The 20,460-nt window shown below is 39.7% G+C and overlaps 1 protein-coding gene across 2 annotated transcripts in view; it reads left to right on the top strand.

The window, feature by feature from the left end:
• The window catches only part of fgf14 (fibroblast growth factor 14), a 93,448-nt gene that overhangs the window by 67,224 nt on the left and 5,764 nt on the right, over positions 1-20,460 (top strand). For both annotated transcript variants that reach the window (XM_034128418.1, XM_034128419.1), the window contains exons 2-3: positions 5,295-5,405; positions 6,582-6,685. In XM_034128418.1, coding sequence (XP_033984309.1) covers positions 5,295-5,405; positions 6,582-6,685 — 215 coding nt within the window. The remainder of the gene's footprint in view (positions 1-5,294; positions 5,406-6,581; positions 6,686-20,460) is intronic.

The raw sequence follows: 20,460 nt of genomic DNA on the forward strand, positions 1-20,460 counted from the left end.
TTTTATTATGACAAGCTCTTCAGACCTAGATATACAACACACTTGAAAAATGAAGCGTTTTCTGTGACGTTCATTAGAATACACAGATGTGGTTTCCTCTTCTCGTCCAACACTTGAGGGAATATGCTTGGAGCGCCTTGTGTTTTCTCTATCGGCTTTAATTTTGAATTCTCCATTAATTTTGATAGCAGATGCAGAGCCAGTGATCACAGATTTTTAAGGGATTAGATCTGAGTTGTAAATCCTATTACACTCAAACCCAGTAAGTGAGCTGTGGGCACATACAGCTGGGGCTAGCCCATAATCTCACTGCTCTGGTTCTAATTATCTCACTAGATTAGATCCATAGATCATCAGATCATGTTACATAGATCGGATCATTAGATTAGTTTACATGATCTAGAGACCTATTTGAGATAAATGCCTTCCTGCATCGCGGCTGTTTATTCAGGAGTGTGTTTACGGTACACAGCAGTGCGTCAGCGTCTGACTGTATCAGATGAGTTATTGTTGAGATGTCAGAGATGTTGTTGATATGAGAGGATTGGAAAGGCGTTGTATCTTCCCCTTGCTTCTACCTTTCCATGGCAACACAAGCAACATGAATGGGTTTGTCCTTTGCACGCTGGAAAAGCCCTTCTCCTATTCTAGAAACATCCAAAGTGGGTCAGGCAGGGCAGGGCTGACAGCAGTCTACAACTGCTGCTGCAACTGTGACCGTGAGTGTGTGTGTGTGTGTGTGTTTGCTTTGAACTGATCCTAACGTGTGTGTTTTTGCATAAACACTCACAAACAGGAATGACAGAACAGGAAATGAGTGAGGGAAGGGGTTGTAGGGAGGCCGTTTATGAAAATAAAATACATTTTAATAAAAACCTTTCTGTATCAGTTATAGTTATGCAGAGAGGACCTTCTGCTGCAGAACAACCCGATTTGAGATCTTACGGTTTGATGTTTGTTGTTTACCAAGGAAACCCCCTGCTGCTGGCAAACCACTCTGTTTCCCTAGAAACTAATAAATAGCATCTACAAACATACAGTGCTTCTGTTGTAAAAACTACTACAAGTGAAATGGGTAGAAGTCAAACTGCACTAGAGGCTGGATGCTCCATAGGTGATTCACAGCGTGGATGTGTCACAGGCAGCCAGACAGACAGACAGACGAGGGAAAGAAATGCAGAAAAAAAGACAATGAGTAGCAGAAGAAAGAAGGCGAGTGAGCCAAGGACATTCTCGACTTAGGGAATTCCACAGAGACATTTTCAAAGCAGTTCTTCTTAACAGAGCATACATTTATATCAAGCTTGTCTGACCAAACTAAAAATGCTGTGTCATTGCAGAAATATTTTTCTTCTTATCTTTGTGTACTTTTCTCCCTATATCATATTCTCTTTGTCATACTTTATAAGGCAATTCAGTTTCTATCATTTCGATCTTATAAACTACCTGACTTATTACTCATTTGTCTTACACAATATTTTATACACAATGCACAATATATTAGGGCAGGCTCTCTGATGTAAGTAATGGGAAACCTTCAATAGAGTCTGGTTGGCAAGAAAATAAATGACCTCAAATCCATCAGGAAACATTTGATCAATTGTCCATGAGTGAGTTTGACCTTCAACATGAATTGCATCAATGATTGGCCAGCTTTATGAAAATGACAAAAGCCATTAGTCACATTAATGTATTCTCAAGCATACATATCTGACGTGAAACCGTTAGTCATAAATGATGTGCTGAGTATTTGAGGTCACGATTCAATTCAAGATGCATTCATTCAGACACCCCTCTGAGTTAGATAATACTTTAGTATATTATATACCTGATTATTTATCAACAATTGCCCTTGTATTACTAAAAGATATTTCATAGATTATTTTGTTATGTTATGTCTTTAAAATTGTATTTTCTTCAATTTGATAAATTAGCCAAGTTGTTACAGAGTTCAGTTCAGAAATATTGTAGCTCGAAACCTCAGGGGGGTGTGTGTGTGTGTGTGTGTGTGTGTGTGTGTGTGTGTGTGTGTGTGTGTGTGTGTGTGTGTGTGTGTGTGTGTGTGTGTGTGTGTGTGTGTGTGTGTGTGTGTGTGTGTGTGTGTGTGTGTGTGTGTGTGTGTGTGTGTGTGTGTGTGTGTGTGTGTGTGTGTGTGTGTGTGTGTGTGTGTGTGTGTGTGTGTGTGTGTGAACTTGGCTCCTACAACATGCTATAAATCATGGTTTGTTGGCTGTGTTCCATAGGGAGAGCAAGTCAGTATATACACACACACACACACACACACACACACACACACACACACACACGCACACGCACACGCACACACAGTATTGTATTCACACAGCCAGTGACCAGTTTTGCAGTTTTAATTATAACAGATTGCCCCCCACGGATCTGTGTTCAGGATCAATCTCAGTGCCACACATTGTTTAAAAGCTGCTGATCAAAGTCCTTAATCGATCGCAGGTTAGCCAATGGTGTGTCTCCACACAAGAGAAATTGCTCAAGAGAATTCTAGTCATCGAAAATCCATGAGAAAATGTGTGTGTAAAGTTGCATGCCCTGGGCGTGTTTTTGTGTATGTGACGGTGTTTTCATGTTAGAATTGGGGTTTTAAATTGAGGTTATATACTGTGTGGTCTCTGCCTTCCTAAACTTGATGAATTAAGGAATTTAGTTCTTTCCATTGTTATGATGCTCCTCTCTTTACAGTACATAGTTAGTGGCTTGAAGTTAAATAGTTATTATAAAGAAGTGGTTGGTCTTGATAATGATACAGCAATGGTTGTGCATTTGAATTCAGTTTTTTTTCTCACTTTCTTGGTAGGCTACATCTCTTTAAGGCAAGATGGTGTCTGACATATGAAGAACAGAAATGAAATTATTTGCAGATTAAAATATTACTGCACAGAAAGAAAATAATGAAAATGATTGCACAGTTTAAAAACATGAAGGATTTTTCCAGAGGCCTCCCAACATGAACCCACATGTACTGTAGTTTTATTAATATAATCTTATTTTCTATTCCTTTTAAATGTTTGTTTCTGGATTATATTAAATCCACAAATTGGCAACTAAATATCATCATGAAAGTCAATCGGGAGTTTTTAATGTAATTTATCACACATGTCTTGGATCTAGCCCCTGTCCGGATTTCTCACATTTCTAGATTGAATATAATTCGTTTGGGCTGTTGAACAAAACAAGACATTTACAGGTTTCGCATTTGGCTCAGAGTTCACCATGAATTAAACACAGAGAGAACACGATGTCCTTACATTGACATTTTTCTTGCCATACATCTGAGAACTATTATGGCCCAGGAGGATACTGTCATCCTCCTGTCATCCTGCTCAATGCGGCTCAGACTAACTCTGACACACATTCTGCCTCAGCCACCTTTTCATTGTTCTCGTGAGGCAACAAAGCAGCGCTGTTGAATGCCGTTAGAGCGGTATTTCTCGGAAATACCGGCAGAAAGGCATTTTCTTCCCTTTTCAGGCAGCAGGCAAAGGTTTTAGAGCGACATAATGCCATCACCCAGCAGAGCCATTTCAGAAGAGACTGCCCCGAGCGGTACACGGACAGAAAAAAACAACCGTTCTCTGCCCTCAGCAAGACCTCTTGAGTTCTCCTCTGTGGCCATGCTCGCTTATTCCTCTCTCTCTCTCTCTCTCTCTCTCTCTCTCTCTCTCTCTCTCTCTCTGTCTGTACCACTACCAAGTTGATTGTCTTCCTCCCCAGGGTTTTCTTGGAATGAAATCTAGTATGATGGCTGTCTCTACAATAAGACTAGGGCTGATGGTAAACATTCAAACATGCGCTACATACACACGTACACCCAAAGGAAAATAATACTGTTGCAGCGCTTTGAGCACAAGCTATACTTTTCCAGAGACATCCCACTGTCCCCGCATAGACTGGCAGAATTATTAAACATTTTCCTTTTATGTCTTCCATTTTTGAATACTTTTTTTGTAATACTGTGTTAGTACACAGCCACAAAATGCCAACCAAATTGCAGCAATTCTGGTTGAGCTGCAGTGGAATTAAACTGCAGCAGTGATGTTTTTACTGTAGCTTTTTGGCTAATTCCCCTGTTGGGTCATATGGGAGGGACAGAGCACAGATGCTTTTTCTCATCTAACACTCTAAGGACCCAGAGAGGGTGCTGTTGGGTTCATTATGGGAGTCGGGCGACTGCAGATTAATTCTGCTGCCTATAATTGGATGGCCTCTCTCTGAGCAGTGCAGGGCTTTTGTGCCCAGAAAGTTGGCAGTGAGATTTGCCTCTGATCATACACAGGAGTCACTGTAAAATAGTTCTGCACTTTATTTCATGGCGTTCTTCTGCCAAATCTCTCTGAAAATCTCTCTGAAAACAACGATGATTATGTTCTATTAAAGGTCCCATGTCATGGCCATTTCTACTGATCATAATTCCATTGTTGAGGTATACTAGAATAGATTTATACTGTGCAATTTTCCAAACTCACATTGGTTTCTCATACAGCATCTCTGTATAGTATGTGTATTCACTCTCTGTCCTAAACGGCTTGTTGGAGCTCCTGCCCCCCCCCCTCCCTGTGAGCCCAGTGGCCGTGTGCGAGACAGCGAGACACAGCAAAACCCGGCCCGAAACCAGCCCGAAACCAGCCCGAGCACACACACACACACACCCGCAGCCTGGCTGGGAGTTTGTGTGTGTGCTCACACACAGACTCACAGCCTCGCCGCGTCCCGCCGTCTCAGGCTGAGAAATCGGCGGAGCTGCAGCTGAGAAAAGATTGAGTGTGTGTGTGTGAGGAAGTCCTCACACACTTAACGTAACGGCTCTGCGGACGTAACGTAACGGCTCCGCGGATTGGTCGTTACGTTAAGTCACTATACCTAAATACGTCACTGTACCCAGGAAGAAAAAGAGAAATCTCCAACGAGGCGTTCTGGGGCAGCATAGACAGGTCTTTTCTGTGTTAGAGTTTTACTCGCTACAGGGTGTACTTTGAGGGTTTGTGACTCTGCAGACCGTTTACATGTATAAAAATCTACATAACACACAAGGGGACGGGTAATAACCGGAAAAGCATGACATGGGCCCTTTAAAGAAATAAGTTAATCTATTGAATTGTAAGGTAATTATTATATGCACAGCACTTTGGCTCGACCAAAAATCGTTTTAAAAATGTGCTATATAAATAAAACTTGATTTGATTTGATTTGAATTTGGTTGGTTTGAGCTTTCATATACTAATTACTGATGTTTGTCTGTTTTGTCTCCCTTTTGTCTCCTGCAGATCCCCAGCTCAAGGGTATAGTGACCAGGTTATATTGCAGGCAGGGATACTACTTGCAAATGAACCCCGATGGCTCTCTTGATGGGACCAAAGATGACAGCAGTAATTCCTGTGAGTACCATCTGAGTGTCTGTTTGGCTTCTACAGTTGATCAAAACATTTCAGGCGTCAAGAAAGTTTAGAAGAATTTCTAGCAGAGGACACTTTGGTAAAGTTACTTTGAATCTGTATGGGATCCTTGAGCACAAAGGCTTGACATTGCTAACTTCCTAGATTGATCCTTTTAGGTGCAAGAAATGAACCAGCGACCTTCAGTCATGCTTCTTTAACTTTCAGACCATTACCCTCCCTCATTTCTCAGCCTTCGGAGCCAAAGTGTCTTCTTAAGTGGCAGCTATAATATCACACAGATTTACCCTCCTCCTCTGAGAGGGAAAGTGGACCAGGAAACAGTAGGCTTAACAGGCAGAAAGGGGTATTATTAGCTTGTTCTGGCACAGCTCCTCTAGTGCTTCAGGCTAGGTGGTTAATTTGATTCCAGTGCTTGGTGCTAACGTTAGCCTGACACTCCACATTGTGTCACTTACTCCTGTCAGCATGAGGAGATTTGGCACATGTCACATCTGATTCTGACTTATTGAAAGAGATGGAAAAACAAACAAGAGACAAATCATATCATTAAAACTACAAGATCAAATCAAGCGTTGGCACAGACTGCTCCACATTGAATTTGACATTTTTTTTAATTGGCAAAGAGCCAACAAAAACCAATGGTCACGCAGTAGTTCTCTCAGCCTTCCCCAAGCCTCCAAACCTGCCAATATCAATCACTTACAGGGTCAGCAGAGTCTCCTATACACACACACCTAATGTCACAGAAAAGGCAAGGACTTTTTTTTTTGTCCCCACTACAAACAATATCCATTACCTTCAAGTCCCAAGGACTCTGCTAAAACAACAAAAGGCCTATTAGGTCTGACAAGCACCAGTGGTGGCAACAATTACAGCTACTTCTCAGGTAGCTCCGGGTGGCCGCGGCTATGCTAGGCTAGTCACGTTCATCAGCCATGCTTCAATTCATCTTACAGTAATAGATTACCTTAGCTAGCATTTGTATTATCTAAGCCTTGAAGAGCATTAATGACAAGCAGCTTGCGTTCAGATGATGAATTACACAACGATGTTAAAGTGTCTTTAATGTTAGATTAATGGTTAGGTATTTTTATGGTAATGTTTGGTGATATCTTTACGTATTTGCATGTTTGCCTGTTCACGTGTGTTTTTCAGCTTTGTTCAACCTTATTCCTGTGGGCCTCCGAGTTGTCGCCATTCAGTCCGTGAAGACAGGGTTATACATCGCCATGAACGGGGAGGGTCATCTGTACACATCAGTAAGTGGGCTATTCTATTATTTTCTATTCTATTTTAATATTTTCTATTCTATTCTATTCTTTTTAATTTGTTCCTATTCTATTTCAATATATTATTTTCTATTCTAATTTTCTATTTTATTCTCTTGTCAAGATATCTGAGCATGTTTGAAAATGTGCTTGATTATGTGTATAGGCCTTGACATATTTTTTCCATATTTGTGTTTTAAGTACAAAAACAGTGATTCCAATAAAGATGTATTTTAACTGCCGGAAAGACATATTTTTTCAATAATGGACTTAGACATTTCTTAGTTATTTAGCACATTTGCATTAGGATAATTACATTTCAATGAAGGTTAGGGATCCCATTAAGCAGAAATTCATCCAGACAGATTTCTATTCATCCGGCTAAATGCATCAGGCTAAATGCCTCTAGAGTTTCATTCCTTAAAAAAAAAAAAGCATTTACATTAGAGGACATCAATCAGGAGGAACACATAGTTCATAGGGTCTGCTTTCGTGCTATTTCAGAATACAATTTAACTTAACAATCTTTTGAAATGTATTTATAAGAATGTTTGCGATCGGTTAAGAAATGTTGTGACAAATACATTAAGCATTATGTTAACAATAAAGTCATTGTAAAGTAATCAGAGCTGTTTTTGACAAGAGTTGGGACATTTGATGAGCAGCCGTTCTGTTTCACTATGTGTTCAACCACTCTTATTGACTGTTCAAAATAAGCTAGTTCTTCTGTGGGTTATACAGCCAACGGGTGATAAGACCCTCCCCAGAGGCTTTTTAGTCTCATTCCTCCGCCTTTCCTCTCCCGGTCATTCAAATCAATCAGCTATAGATAGGGAGTGCTGCCCCGTTCTCAGACAGGTGTATCCATCAGAATCACCGTCTCTTCTTCTGCTGCTGTCCTCATGTTCCTAATCCTCAGAGTGCAGAGCAGGGATTTACCATCCGTTCCTTCCTTTATTACCCTGGAGGTTTGGAGGGGCTTTCTCTCTTACTGTATGCTCTGGTATTCCATAGGAATTCTCTAATGCTTAATCACGGCTTGACTTAAGCCTGGAAAATGAATTAATTTAAGAAGGATTGACCTAGAAGCCTATGGATATTGTTAAGGAGAGGCACAGTAGGGATTATGAATTAATGAATCTATGGATCCATCTGTCTGCACAACACACAAAGAAGCTATTATTTTCTCGATTTGAAAAACAAACATTAGATTTGACAAAATGGCACATAAAGCATAATGATACATTTCAGATTAAGAATTAAATCTACGTATGTACTCTAGATACTCTACCTTTTGAATCATAGAAGTTGATAACCGATGGTTGGGTTTCTCTGTAATAAACTGACAGTTGTTGCTGTGAAAACTCAACTTCAAGTGTTCATTGCTAGACCGACGTTATTTTTGATAAACGCTACTGCTAATTGGAATTCAAGCGATGTTAAAGCCCGTTTTTGAAGCGGTGTTTGTTGCTTTGATCATGTTAATTCAGAGACCTTAATCATGAAGTGTTGGACATGACTAATCCAAGTAGAAGTGCTGAGAAGTGGGTCTTGTTGAGCAGGTCAGGTCAAAGTGTTCTTTAGTACAGTTTACCCTGCTCCTCACTTCCCCTGCTCCATTTGCAGCTTATTTCTGTGCTAATGGAGGCTCTGATCAGACCTCGACTATCCAGCCACCCACCCAAAGGTCTCTTTCTGCTCCTTAGTGTGTGATTTACTCCGGTAATGGCAGCCATGTAAGATGGTCTTCATCCTCCTTCATCTCCTCCTCCCCCTTCTTCCTGCCTCTTTTATTCTCCTCTGTGAGCAAGATGCAGCCATTCCTCCCATTATCACTCTGTTTTTTAGCAAGCAGGGCTCTGGCACTCAACCTTTTCCATCCATTAAAGGTATTTGATTGTAGTGCACTTACATCTTCAGTAACTCATTTGAAGGTTATATTAATGCAGCGTGCTTTGGAGTTGGTAGTTGGTCTGGAAACGCTGTGAAAAACAGCCTTTTTTTTAAGGGAAAATGTCTCATTATGGCCTCATTTCCCTGAAGCCAAGTTATTTTGTATTCAAGTTACTTCAAGGATTTTTTTAATTGGTTATGAAGCAGTCTCAATGTAGCACTGGTGCCTCTATATTACTTGGCAAAGGGGACCATCAGTGTTAGAATTGGCTATATTTTATTTGTTTTATTCTAAATGCCTGTCACCCGCTCATTTTCTGCAACAACACCCGCTGATGTTAAATGTTTTACTAGCACATTTTCACAGCGAGGTGAATTCAAGCCAGTTAGACGGAAGCATGGATGAGATTTTTCATGAAAATACATGTATTTTGTGGTAATGGCTTATACTGAGGCAGGAGCCACAAAAAGAGAATACAAAGAAGAAATGGTTGCAAAAAGGGTTCAATACTGATTGGCCATCTTCCTGCTAGAGCGGCGTGTAATTTGTCTTTTATATAATGAAAAACATTTCTAAAATCAATATAAACATGGATATATGAATGAACAGTGGAGGCTTAAACAATATTTACTTTGCTTCACCAACTCCGTATTACATGTACAATTGTAAATCATACAAAAAAATCCTTATCGCTATTCAAACAACAGGTGAGTGTTTAACAAAAAAACAAATTGCATCTTTCGTTCACTTGGTTTAAAAACAAATGCATACTAGCCAGATCAAGAACCTTTCTGACTTGCGCTCCTTTCAAAGTCAAAGTCAAAAGTCAAAAGTCAAAGTCAAAGTCAGCTTTATTGTCAAGAATTCTACATGTTGTACATCCAGAAATCTCGAAATCTCGTTTCCCGCAGTCCTACAGTGTGACATATATACATTAAACAAAACAAAGGGCCTAGATAACCGGGGTATACAGTCTAAAATGTTAATAATATATTTAAGTGTTCAAAGTACAGTTTCAGTGCTTTTGCAGATACTTTAAATAGAATTCAACTGTGGCTCAGTGGCTAGAGTGCTGGACTTCGAATCAGGGGATAGCAAGTTCGAGTCCCACTGCAGTCAGCATGTCGTTGTGTCCCTGGGCAAGACACTTCACCCCAAATTGCTCCTGTGGGGATTGAATGTATGTAAGTCGCTTTGGATAAAAGCGTCTAACAAGTAACATGTAATGTAATGTAATTCAGTGGTTTACTTGTTATTCTGTCACAATAATACATTACTAGGGCTTTTACTGCGATGAGGGGTTTGGATAATGGGTGACACTCCATTTTTTTAACAGATGAGGTGAATTAAAGGGAGTGTGCCACATAGATGGAAAGCCCATTGAAGGCCTGGTAGTGCATCATATTCCTTTGTGCGCGGCACCCGAGGCGCAGCGTGCGGCTCCAATGACAGAGATAGCATCAAAGTGACTGTCGGCCTGGCACAAAGGACACCGCCGAATAAAGGGGAGTTCAATAATCTCAACCCTTTTTTAATCTGCTCCTTTTGTATCCGAGCCAATAAACTCCCCGCTAATTTCTCCTCCAGGCTCCACCCTGGATCAGGCCTTTCTTCTGAAATGAAAAGAAGGGAGAGGACTTTCTTTTAGCTTGTTGTAGAAGATCGGGGAGACACGGCGCATGGAAGTCTTTAGAAAGCTGTAATAGAATTCAAAACCAGACAAATTAAAATGAGAACAAACATAAAAACTTTAATTATTCTGCAGGGACTGTGATTTAAAATCCCCTGAAAGGCAAACAAGGAAGTTTTGGATTATAAAGTTTTGTTACATATGATGAAATTATGTTGCCAAAAAATGCAACTCCCCTGTGCTGATTTTGTTGTTGTTTTCCTGTCCTGCTGACAGACTCCTACCATCTCTCCAGTGTAAAGGTTTGGCGTTTCATGGTCGGCTGGTTTTCTTTAGAGCTGGTTCCCCAGTCCCTTTCTTCACTGAGTCTCTCACTGCAGCCTTTCTCTATCTGGAGTCTGCACTTGTTAGCGCTACCTTTCATGATTGTCAAATTGACTTGCCACATCACTTGAGTGGTCCTTTTGGAAAAATGAAATCCTTGAGAGGACCAATCTGCGGCAGTGCCCGGGCTTTAGATTCCCTTGTTAGAGGCTGTGTCATCAGCGGTATGAACACAGAAGACGGAGGGCATCTCTTATATGGGAAAGCTCCAAGGAGCTCTATGTGAGGGCTGCCTCAGTTTGTATCAGTATGAAAATGAAAGTGCAAATGAATGAAAGAAAAGAAAGGAGCGGCTTATTCAGAACTCGGTGATGTGAAACCAAGAGAGTCTTTTCCAAAGCTACGAGTCCCTTGGATTTGGGTTTTACATAGCTCCCCCTCCCCATTGATTTCATATTCTTTGGCGTTTTTCCGTTGAAGCTGAAATATTCTGCTCATTAGGGGAAAAAACATGATATTTTTATGTTAGAATTAACTTTTAGTGTGAGATTACAGATGAGTAAGATATATAAAAAAAGATAATTTGCTGATGATATCTCCATCTATTGGAGAAATGAAAAAAACTGAGAATTTAAGTAGATATGATAACAACGATTTTGGTTGTTACATAAGAAGTGCCTACTGTACATATGAATTCATCAACATAATTGTGACACTTCTTCATGTGTGTTCTCACACATGATAGGATCGTCTTTGTGTGTGTGTGGGAGGGGGGGGGATAGGCTACAGGCAGCAGCGATGCCCAACAGATGGCTTTGTGTGAACATGTTTTATTGGTGTTGATTGTAAATGTGCCATGAGAGGAATCTCTTTCACAGTTTCATGGATTTTTTACGGAAGGATATACACGGTGAAGGTGGGGCGTCAGGAGCGCCTCAGGTTCTTTTCATGCATTTAGGTGTGAATTACCTTTAGTCTAATATTCTTATTTGAGTACGATTATTGGCAACACGTATTCTACAACAAATGCAATTCATCATTTGAACATTGGTCACTGTTAGCATAGAAGGGAATATCACTATAAACTGAAATCCCTCCAAACAGAAGTGATACAAAAAGGCATAATTTGTCATCATTTATGGATTAAAACCGACCTAAATGCAATTAGACATACATCATGCTTTTTAAAAAGATGTATTTATTTATGTCTTAGTAATTCAGAAAAAAGGCTGTTTAACCGCAGAAGCAGAAAAGGGTGCCCACTTTAACATGTTCCCATTCCCACAGATCCCTGGTACCTATAGTAATTACTCAGATGATTTGGCCTCTGGAGGAGAGTCAGGCTCACAGTTGAGGTAGGGGGAGCATCATTATATACCAAGCGCTGCTCTCTCTTGCCTTTAATGCAGAGTTAGTATTGGGAAGGGGTGGTGGGCATAAGGGCTGCAGGGAGAGCAGCTTCATGCATTAATGAACAACAAGGTCGGAGGTAGGCGTCAGAGCTGAACTGGTGAACTGTTGATCCGGCCAACGGCAGCTAAGAATAGCAGGTCCTTCAGTCATTTACTATTGCTGTGGTAATTCATTTCTTTGTAATGGATGGACTGTCTTTGCTTGTTAAAAAAAATGTCAACAGGCTTTAAAAAACACTGAATATCGGTATATCATGTCAGTTCAAGGTGCTCCATAGAGGTTTGCATCACAGAGGTGAGTCACCCTGCATGAAACACGGAGTCTCCCCTTAGTGTGTTTTTCTTCACCTGTAGGGATTATGCCTCTCTGAACAATACATCATACTGTAAATACAGAACGGAGCTGATATGTCCTCCATTTCTTTCCAGGTTAACAGCTTAAATTCTGTTAATGTCTCCCTCCCTCTGATCCTCAATCACTTGCTATTCCCCTGTTTATTTAAGTGCAGCTGTTTCCCAAATCACTGGTTTACGTGACATATATTTATAATATACAGTATCAGGCAAAGTGAATGTGCTTGGAGGAACATCAGGGGAAACAGAATGGATCATGAAAAGCTGTAAAGTGCAGAAAGTCAACATGCCTTGTGGACTTTTATAGTATACGGGAGGTGGGAGGCTCTTAAATCTTCCTGTATGAATTTCCCCAAGATTCCAGCAAAGTTTCCTTTAAAAGTCCTGCTGGATTTGTGTCGTAAAAGGAGCATAGGGTTAGTTCAGGCTGAGCAGTATTTCTTCCTTTAAAGGATTATCATCAGCTGCTTCATTCTTGCCTTCCTATAGTGGCTCATGTATTAGCTTCTAGGCTAATAACATTCAATCATGCTTTATAACAGACCGTAACTCTGCTGATTCTCTCACACCGATGCATTCGCTGATGCAAGCGGCAGCATTGTCTTTATGTGCTAGTTGTTGATTTGATTACATTTTCACGTATTTGTTTATTAAGGGGGGATTAGTTCCCCCAGTTCCTTCGTGCTCAGATTCTTTAAGCAATCCCTCTATTGAGCAGAGCTTTTACCATCTAATCTTACTCTAACTTTGCGCTACAAATGGGAAATACCTTAAGTATCTATGAGTGAAATGACTCTTGCTAATCCCCAATTTCAAACAGGAAACCTTAGGTGTCTAATAACACACACATAAGTATAATGTGCAGGCTCTGGGACAGTGTCACATATAACCAGAAAATACAGAAGAACCTTTGCTTTTAAATAAGGAAAGTAAATCCTCAACAAAGTGACGAGACCTGTTTTTAAAGCGTTTTCTTAAGAGCTGTCATACAATTTCTATCGATGAATATGACCTGCTCCATCTTACATCTTCTAGCTATAGCCACCAGATTCCTTGCCTTAGTTTCTTGATTAGCTTTTGTGACGCTATACAATGTCCATACCTTTGATGTGTTTCCCTGTATAGCTGCTGCCTGCTCAGAGAGCTTGTGCAAGCCTCTGGGAGCTTCTCACAAATCTCTCTTTCTGCATCTCTGAAGTTTTTCATTGTTGTTGATCTGTATCTTATAGAAGCATGTTCTAGCCGTATATCTCCTCCCCGAGTGGGCTGACTTTCTACCGTTGTGGCCATAAGCCAACAATCGATCTGTCAGCTACAGTTTATACGCTGAATATCCCTCGTCCATCCGGGATAATCCTTACATCTATATCAGAATATAGTGGCCAAAAACACACAAAACAGTGGTTAGTTAGCTTGATATGGGTGCCGCGGAGATGACTATAAATTGTGTGCTGCTGACAGTTAATGGGAAAGCAGGAGACTGGAAAGAATACAAATACTGCATCGGGTGGTATGGAGAATCAGAGAGAGAGAGGGAACTCAGCGGTGCGTTTGGCAGGGAAAGCCCTGCTGTGGTCAATATAATCAGTGTAGCATGCAGACAGCCTCTGCATGTTGCCCTCATTCCTCAGTAGCTCCTTCTGCTAAAAGCATTCATCATTTTGAACAAACACAAAATCCACAGCATCCAACAAAACCAAAAGCTGTTTTAGAGTCACACTCAGGGATTTATTAAAAGAGGAGAACCATACATCAGATGCACAGTACTTTTTGTGTTACCTGTGGCTATTAGATGAAAAGACAGTGGACGTGTTTTATTGATCGGATACATTTTTTATGAATACCTTTTAAGAACCAAATCTTGCGGTGTACTTTAATCTATTCATAAGGGATTTGCAGTGGTTGCCTACCAATATACTTTAATATATGCACCTGCTTCCTGATCCTGTTCCTAATTGTTCTAAACACCATTTTGGAATGATATCTTTGTTTATACTTATTGTTTGTAAGAACTGGAGAAATGGTGATGTTTGCGAGATATCACTGCACTACTTTTTTGGGAACGGTCGTGATTCTCGTAGGTAGAAACTCCAATAAAAGTCATAAGTCGTGATCACCATCATCGTTTGGGATGCACCCCAGTGCCACTGTCTCCTAGCAACCAATACCAGTTGCTTTTATGTCATGTTATTTTGTTTGTATTGGTTATATGATGTTCAAAGAAAAACGTTTCCTAACCTAGGAATTCCTTTAGAAGTTCTGTATTCCTAATAACATTCTTTAGTTATTAAAATGGTGTGCAGACTTGAATCATTCACCCATGATGACTTCCATCTGCCTCTTTTACCTTGAATTGGCATCTGCAACATTTACATACTGGACACTTTGGCCCTCTGCTAATGTCTCTTTACTTTCAGTATCGCCTGTTTTCTTTTGTTTTACTTTGAAACAGCATTAAATATGCCTGTCCAAACAGTGGGACCTTTTTACTGATTCAACTCAGGCTGCCAAAACAGAAGAAGTGTAGGCGGATCTAACGGGGAATTCAGATTTCCATCTTTGTTCCTCTGTGAGACTCTCAGAGGATTTGTTTGTTGAAATAAAGATGGCATGATTGTCATTTCCCCATGAGTACATATTGCAGTAGCTATCAGAGCATGTCTGGCCTGTTCACTTTATTAATGACCCGAGATCTGGCCTAATTGCTTTCCCAGTGTGTAAATGTCAAGCACCATACAAAAACAATTGGCACACACACTTGTACTTGTTGCCTCAAGAGCAGTGTAATGTGCAATTGAGCAGCGGAGGGATGAGAGCTCCTGAAGCAACAAGTAGTCCCCAGGAACTCAATATCCAAACAGTGACTGGATGAGATCATACACTCATAGCCCTGTTAACACTGTTGAGGCGTGTAAACTGTAGATAGCCAATCAGGATTCATCTGTTCAACATTGTGGAAGTTAAGTTATTTTCTTTATGTGGAGTTCGACCAAAGTTCAAAAGTAATGTCATTCTTTAAAAGCCCACAGACAGATGGAGGGTTTATCATACTGTATGCTAACAAAGCAAACTTTAAACCAACTGTAGTTTGTCTGAGGTAATTATAATCATAAAAGATAACATTTCTCAAGAACTTTTTAGCGTTTACTTCAAGACATTTTTTTTAATCAGATTTGAAAAATACTCTCTCTATTACCGCCCATTCATTAAAGTCACGTTTTATCAAGCTTCACCCTTGGAGTTTTCAAAATCAATACAGTTAAAGCTTTTACAAAAAGGATGTAAATCATGATCCATAATTTCGTCTCTTAAATCTAAGTTGATCTTCTCTCCACTGTGGCTCTTCACACTGTCCAAGCTGAGAAACAGGTGTCTCTCGTGCACATGTGTTAAACAGGGAATACCTAAACTAAACCTATAAATAAAAACTTAAATAAAAAGTGGAAGAACTTCATATTGTATATACATTATATGGGCTACATGTGTAAGGTGGACATGTTGCGAGTAGTGCAAGATAAAGTGACACTGTACTGTAAACTGAAGTAGTAATAGCTCTGACCCGTACATGCTCATGCTTGTGCTGCATGCTCTTGTGGTTATGGTACTTACACCACAGCTTCACAGCAGAGGTCCGCAGGTCAGAAGTATCTATTGTGTGAAACACCTACGCACACTCTACTAGAAATCTCTATGTACTAAAAAACAATAACCTGCACTCAGGGAAAGGAAGCCTACACTTACAGTATATGGCTCTCTGAAAAAAGACCGGACACAAGCGGGGGATTAAAACCTAAACGCACACATTTCCCTGTTTTAGCTAACATGTCCAGTAAAGTCTTCTACACACCACTTCAAGGAGAAGTGTGGGGAAACCAATAAGCAAGAGCATTTTGTTTGCACAAAATATAGAATACAAATAATATTTATTTCAAACAGTTCTATAAGTGCCAATGCATGCATGACGCCTTAAAGATGTATGGAGAAGTCCTTGTTAAAAAAAATTCAACACAGTGTTGAATCAGCTGGAGATTTCTTTAAATTAGGGTTAGGGTTGCCGTGTTCCTGCCTGATGCAGACTTTATTATATTTGGAGGCACCAATAAGATTTTTGAAGTCAACCTTGATCCACCCTCTTTTCAATATACGTTCACTTTATCATTTGGATTATCTATGTTGTAAATGTTTTATACATGACACCTTTTACACATCCGTCCATCTTTGGAGAGATGTCTGACGGAGGTTTTTCCTTTCTTTCCCCGTTAATAATGGGGTTGCTTTCTGGGAAGTTATTTCCTTGTCAGCTTTGAGGATCTAAGGACAGAATATGTCGTATGATGTAAAGACCTCTGAGACAAATGTGTTATTTGTGATATTGGGCTTTATAAATAAAATGTGATTTATTGATGGATTGAGGTCACAGTTGACGTTTAATAGAACTGTACATTTCAACAAATTTGATTAAGTCCTGTTTGAACCTCATCTCTCTAAGGAAATTCAGAAAAGTTCTGGATCTAAATGTTTCTTTAGGAATTATACTATGTAATATATGGACAGGCCGGCTGCGTTTGTGGTTCCTTTCTGGCTGACTGGTTGAATCACTCAGTCCTTCGGCTGTAGCAAAATGTTATCCTCGGAGAGAGACTGACTGTCGGGGAATCCTCTGCTGTCTTCTGCTCATGCACACTCCGGCTGAGTGCTCGCTGCCTGTCAACAGGGTTTCAAGAGGGAAGGACCCTGTGAAATGGCCCATCTGCAGTCAAATCTCCAAAAAAGACTGAAGGAAAAGATAATATATACCTCTGTAACCAAAGCCCTCAATCCTATTATACATCAAACCAGGCACTTTGAAGAAATCACAGTAATAGCTTTTTATATCCAGATGTCCAGGTTATCAGGTTCACCGCTGTAGCTCCAACATCTGGCGGACACACAGCTGTTTATAATGCAATAAGTAATAGTATACACTCTGATTAAGCACTATAACCACTGCCAATAATTATATCCTATTTTTTTAATAATATTAACATCCATGACGACCTCTGACATGCCTCTGCTGACAGCAAAAAAAAATGGGGCTTTATTTATGTGTAAACAACATACTAAATCTGGATAAAGCGCGTGGGTGTTGATGACACATACAAATATTCTACATTTACAAGGAAAAATATATTATTGTGATCCTGTGTATGGTCTTTTGAGATCATACTTTACGTACATTTTAATTCATGCCGAACATTTTTAATTGCATGCCATGCAGGTTAACTTCATTAATTTATTTACAGGTTCATTTAACATGGACCTAGTTTAATAAACATACTGTACATTGCAATACTTATAATGTAATGCATCATACAGAAATACAGCTAAAAGCTTCCTTCCAAGTCACACAATAATACAAACAGCATGCATCACGTTATTTCAACACATTTCTGTTTAGTTATGAAATCAAATAGCAAATGTTTAACTGGGTGCCATACAGGTTTAACAGTGAAGCATGCTGACCATGAACTGCAACAGCCAGTAGATTTTAGGAAGATGCCTCAAATCAAATAGAATCAAAATGTATTATAGCCCCAAATCACAAAAAATGCTTCAAAGCTAATGAAGATGGAAACTAGATGATGGAAACTAGGTTTGTGTGTTTTGAGTTTGCTCACTGTTTCATATTTGTATTCATTTCTGCTGTATACAGTTGTGATTGTAGTACTTCACAGTGCCAACACTCATTGAAGTGTGTGAGTCATTTAAACAGGAGTTAAATAGCTCACAGGTGTTAAAAGCTGAGATGAGGAAGAGGATTAAGTGCGAAGTAGCCTGAGAAAAACAAAGAGTCAGCACCAAGTGAATATTCAAAGACGAGAAATGTGCCTTCCAGTTTCCAAAAAAATGGGACACTGTTCCTGAGGTTGTTAACAACACAAACCGCAGACACAGAACAAACGGAGGGGAGAAACAGCTCCATAGAGACAGCTCACAGTTTTCTATCTGTAAGCACACTATAACTCTGCTGTACAATGAGTATCTATTTATTTCTTTGTGTGTGTACTTGGACTGGTTTGGCTGTGTGCTTGCACATCCATAGATTAGTGTGCGTGTGTGGGTGTGTGTGACAGACAGTATATGCTTGTCAGATTGTCGCACAGGGCAGACTGCTGGCTCGCCTGACAAGAAATGACTAGCCTATCTAGAAAAAGTCTGTCTGCCATGACACCAATCCGACACCCTGCAGTGATCCTGCAGTTTGAATATCACACCTGCTTTTAACAACTAGTTCAGGTTGTTTGCTGTTTTTCATTTTAGCTTCAAACCCCCTAAAAACATGATTTAAGAAACACATCATTTCAAGATATCAAAAGCAAAACTGAGTAATTTGTTTGACACATTTTCTCACCTGATGGTTATCGAAGGTTTTACATTAGATGGAAAACAAGTCATCAATGAGAACAGTTGATTAAGAATTTGGATATCAGATACTATTTTACTTATTTGAATATATATTACTACTGTACAGATGACATGTGTACCTGGCATAAGGCTTTAGTTTGATTTTCTCCTTGTCTTACTACTCAAACTAAGTTGCTTGAAATGCAGTTTTCATTTTGTACTGATTAAATATGACATTCATGTTGGCCTAAAAACATTTAGTTGTCATTTGCACTGATTAAATTCATTTAGAGTGTGTTATTTATTATTGTTATTAAAGCCAGACACCTTTTGCACATTTTGAAAATCAGATTCATGACAAAGTCTATATTAGGCTTTGCATGCCACAGGTTCATCTCCCACTGAGAATAGAAGCACTTTTGTGTAGCATTTCTAAGTGTTGACTGTGTGTGTGTATATATGTTTGTGTTTGTATGTGTGTGTGTGTTTGTGTGTGTGTGTTTGTGTGTGTGCCAGGGGAGATGTACTGCATCAATGTTAGAGACTCTACCTCCTGGGAAACTTTATTGAGCACTTAAGTGCTTCTGGTGTCCAAATACCTTAAAGGTGTTAGTCCTTTTTGTCTATTTTTGCACCCTTGGGTTAAAAGGGAATTATTGCTACAACAGCTTCTTAAAGTGACCGTGCAAAATGTGTCTGATAGGAATACAAATGAAGCTGTATTTCATAGAGTACATTTGGCTGAAGAGTGAAGTGTGTTGGCTTACTGTTTTATGGCAGAAGAGATTACGCTTTTTCATTATCTGTAGACAGAGACGTATCATTTCATTATTCATTAAGTAGTATGCAAAATACATTTAAAGGAATGTGGTTCAAAAGTTGAATAAATTGCAAGGTCATGCAATATTAAAAAAGAACATATGTTGGCTTTTAATACTTGCTTTAATATACTATAATAATAATTATTATCCGTTTTAATGTAATACCACACCAGAGGCAAATCAAATCTGTGACTTAAAAGCTCAGCCAGATACTGTCTGTCTGTCTGTCCTCTGTTTTTGTTTTTGTCCTCTATCATACTCAAAATATTCATCCAAATCTTGGTTTTAATCATATAATCACAGCGTTTGATTTTGTTGGGTTTATACACATTTAAGGAACTGGTTGCAAGTATTCAAAGACCTTTAACTTATTGTCATGTAGCAATTTGTATGCAAGACGTTTTTTATATAATTTAGTTGTCCTATCATCACACACACAAGTCATGTCATATACAGATCACTCAGGGTAGAACATATACAAATAAAAAAGGGAAACTGTACGCCGTCTGTGTACACATCCATCCAGCTGTGTAGATATCCATCCAGCTGTGTCCCCGTGACTCTTCCTCTGCTCGCTGTCTCCTCTTCCTCCTCTGGGCTGATAATCAGACAGCTCCTCTGAAGCCCCCATTGTCTGCACACACTGCCGACGTGACTCTGATACATATGAGAGCGGCTTAGCATTGTGAATGCAGCTCAGCTTTCTGGAGGTTGACCTTTTTCCATGGATTAATAGGTTTTATGCTTGCTGCATTAATAAACAATGTCTTGGTTTCCACAGTAGGGTAGTGAGCCGTCACTCTGCATGGTAATGTGCGTCCCCCTCCCCAGATTTGTTTGCTCTCACCTCCTTTTAGATTACGCTATGAAATCACAATTGTGGTTCTTTCCAAAATGATGTTTGTTTCAGATTGACTTCCTTTGCTCGCTTGTCTTTAAAAGCCTAT

This window comes from Trematomus bernacchii, unplaced genomic scaffold (genome assembly GCF_902827165.1).
Source record: "Trematomus bernacchii unplaced genomic scaffold, fTreBer1.1, whole genome shotgun sequence".
NCBI classification, from domain to species: Eukaryota; Metazoa; Chordata; class Actinopteri; order Perciformes; family Nototheniidae; genus Trematomus; species Trematomus bernacchii.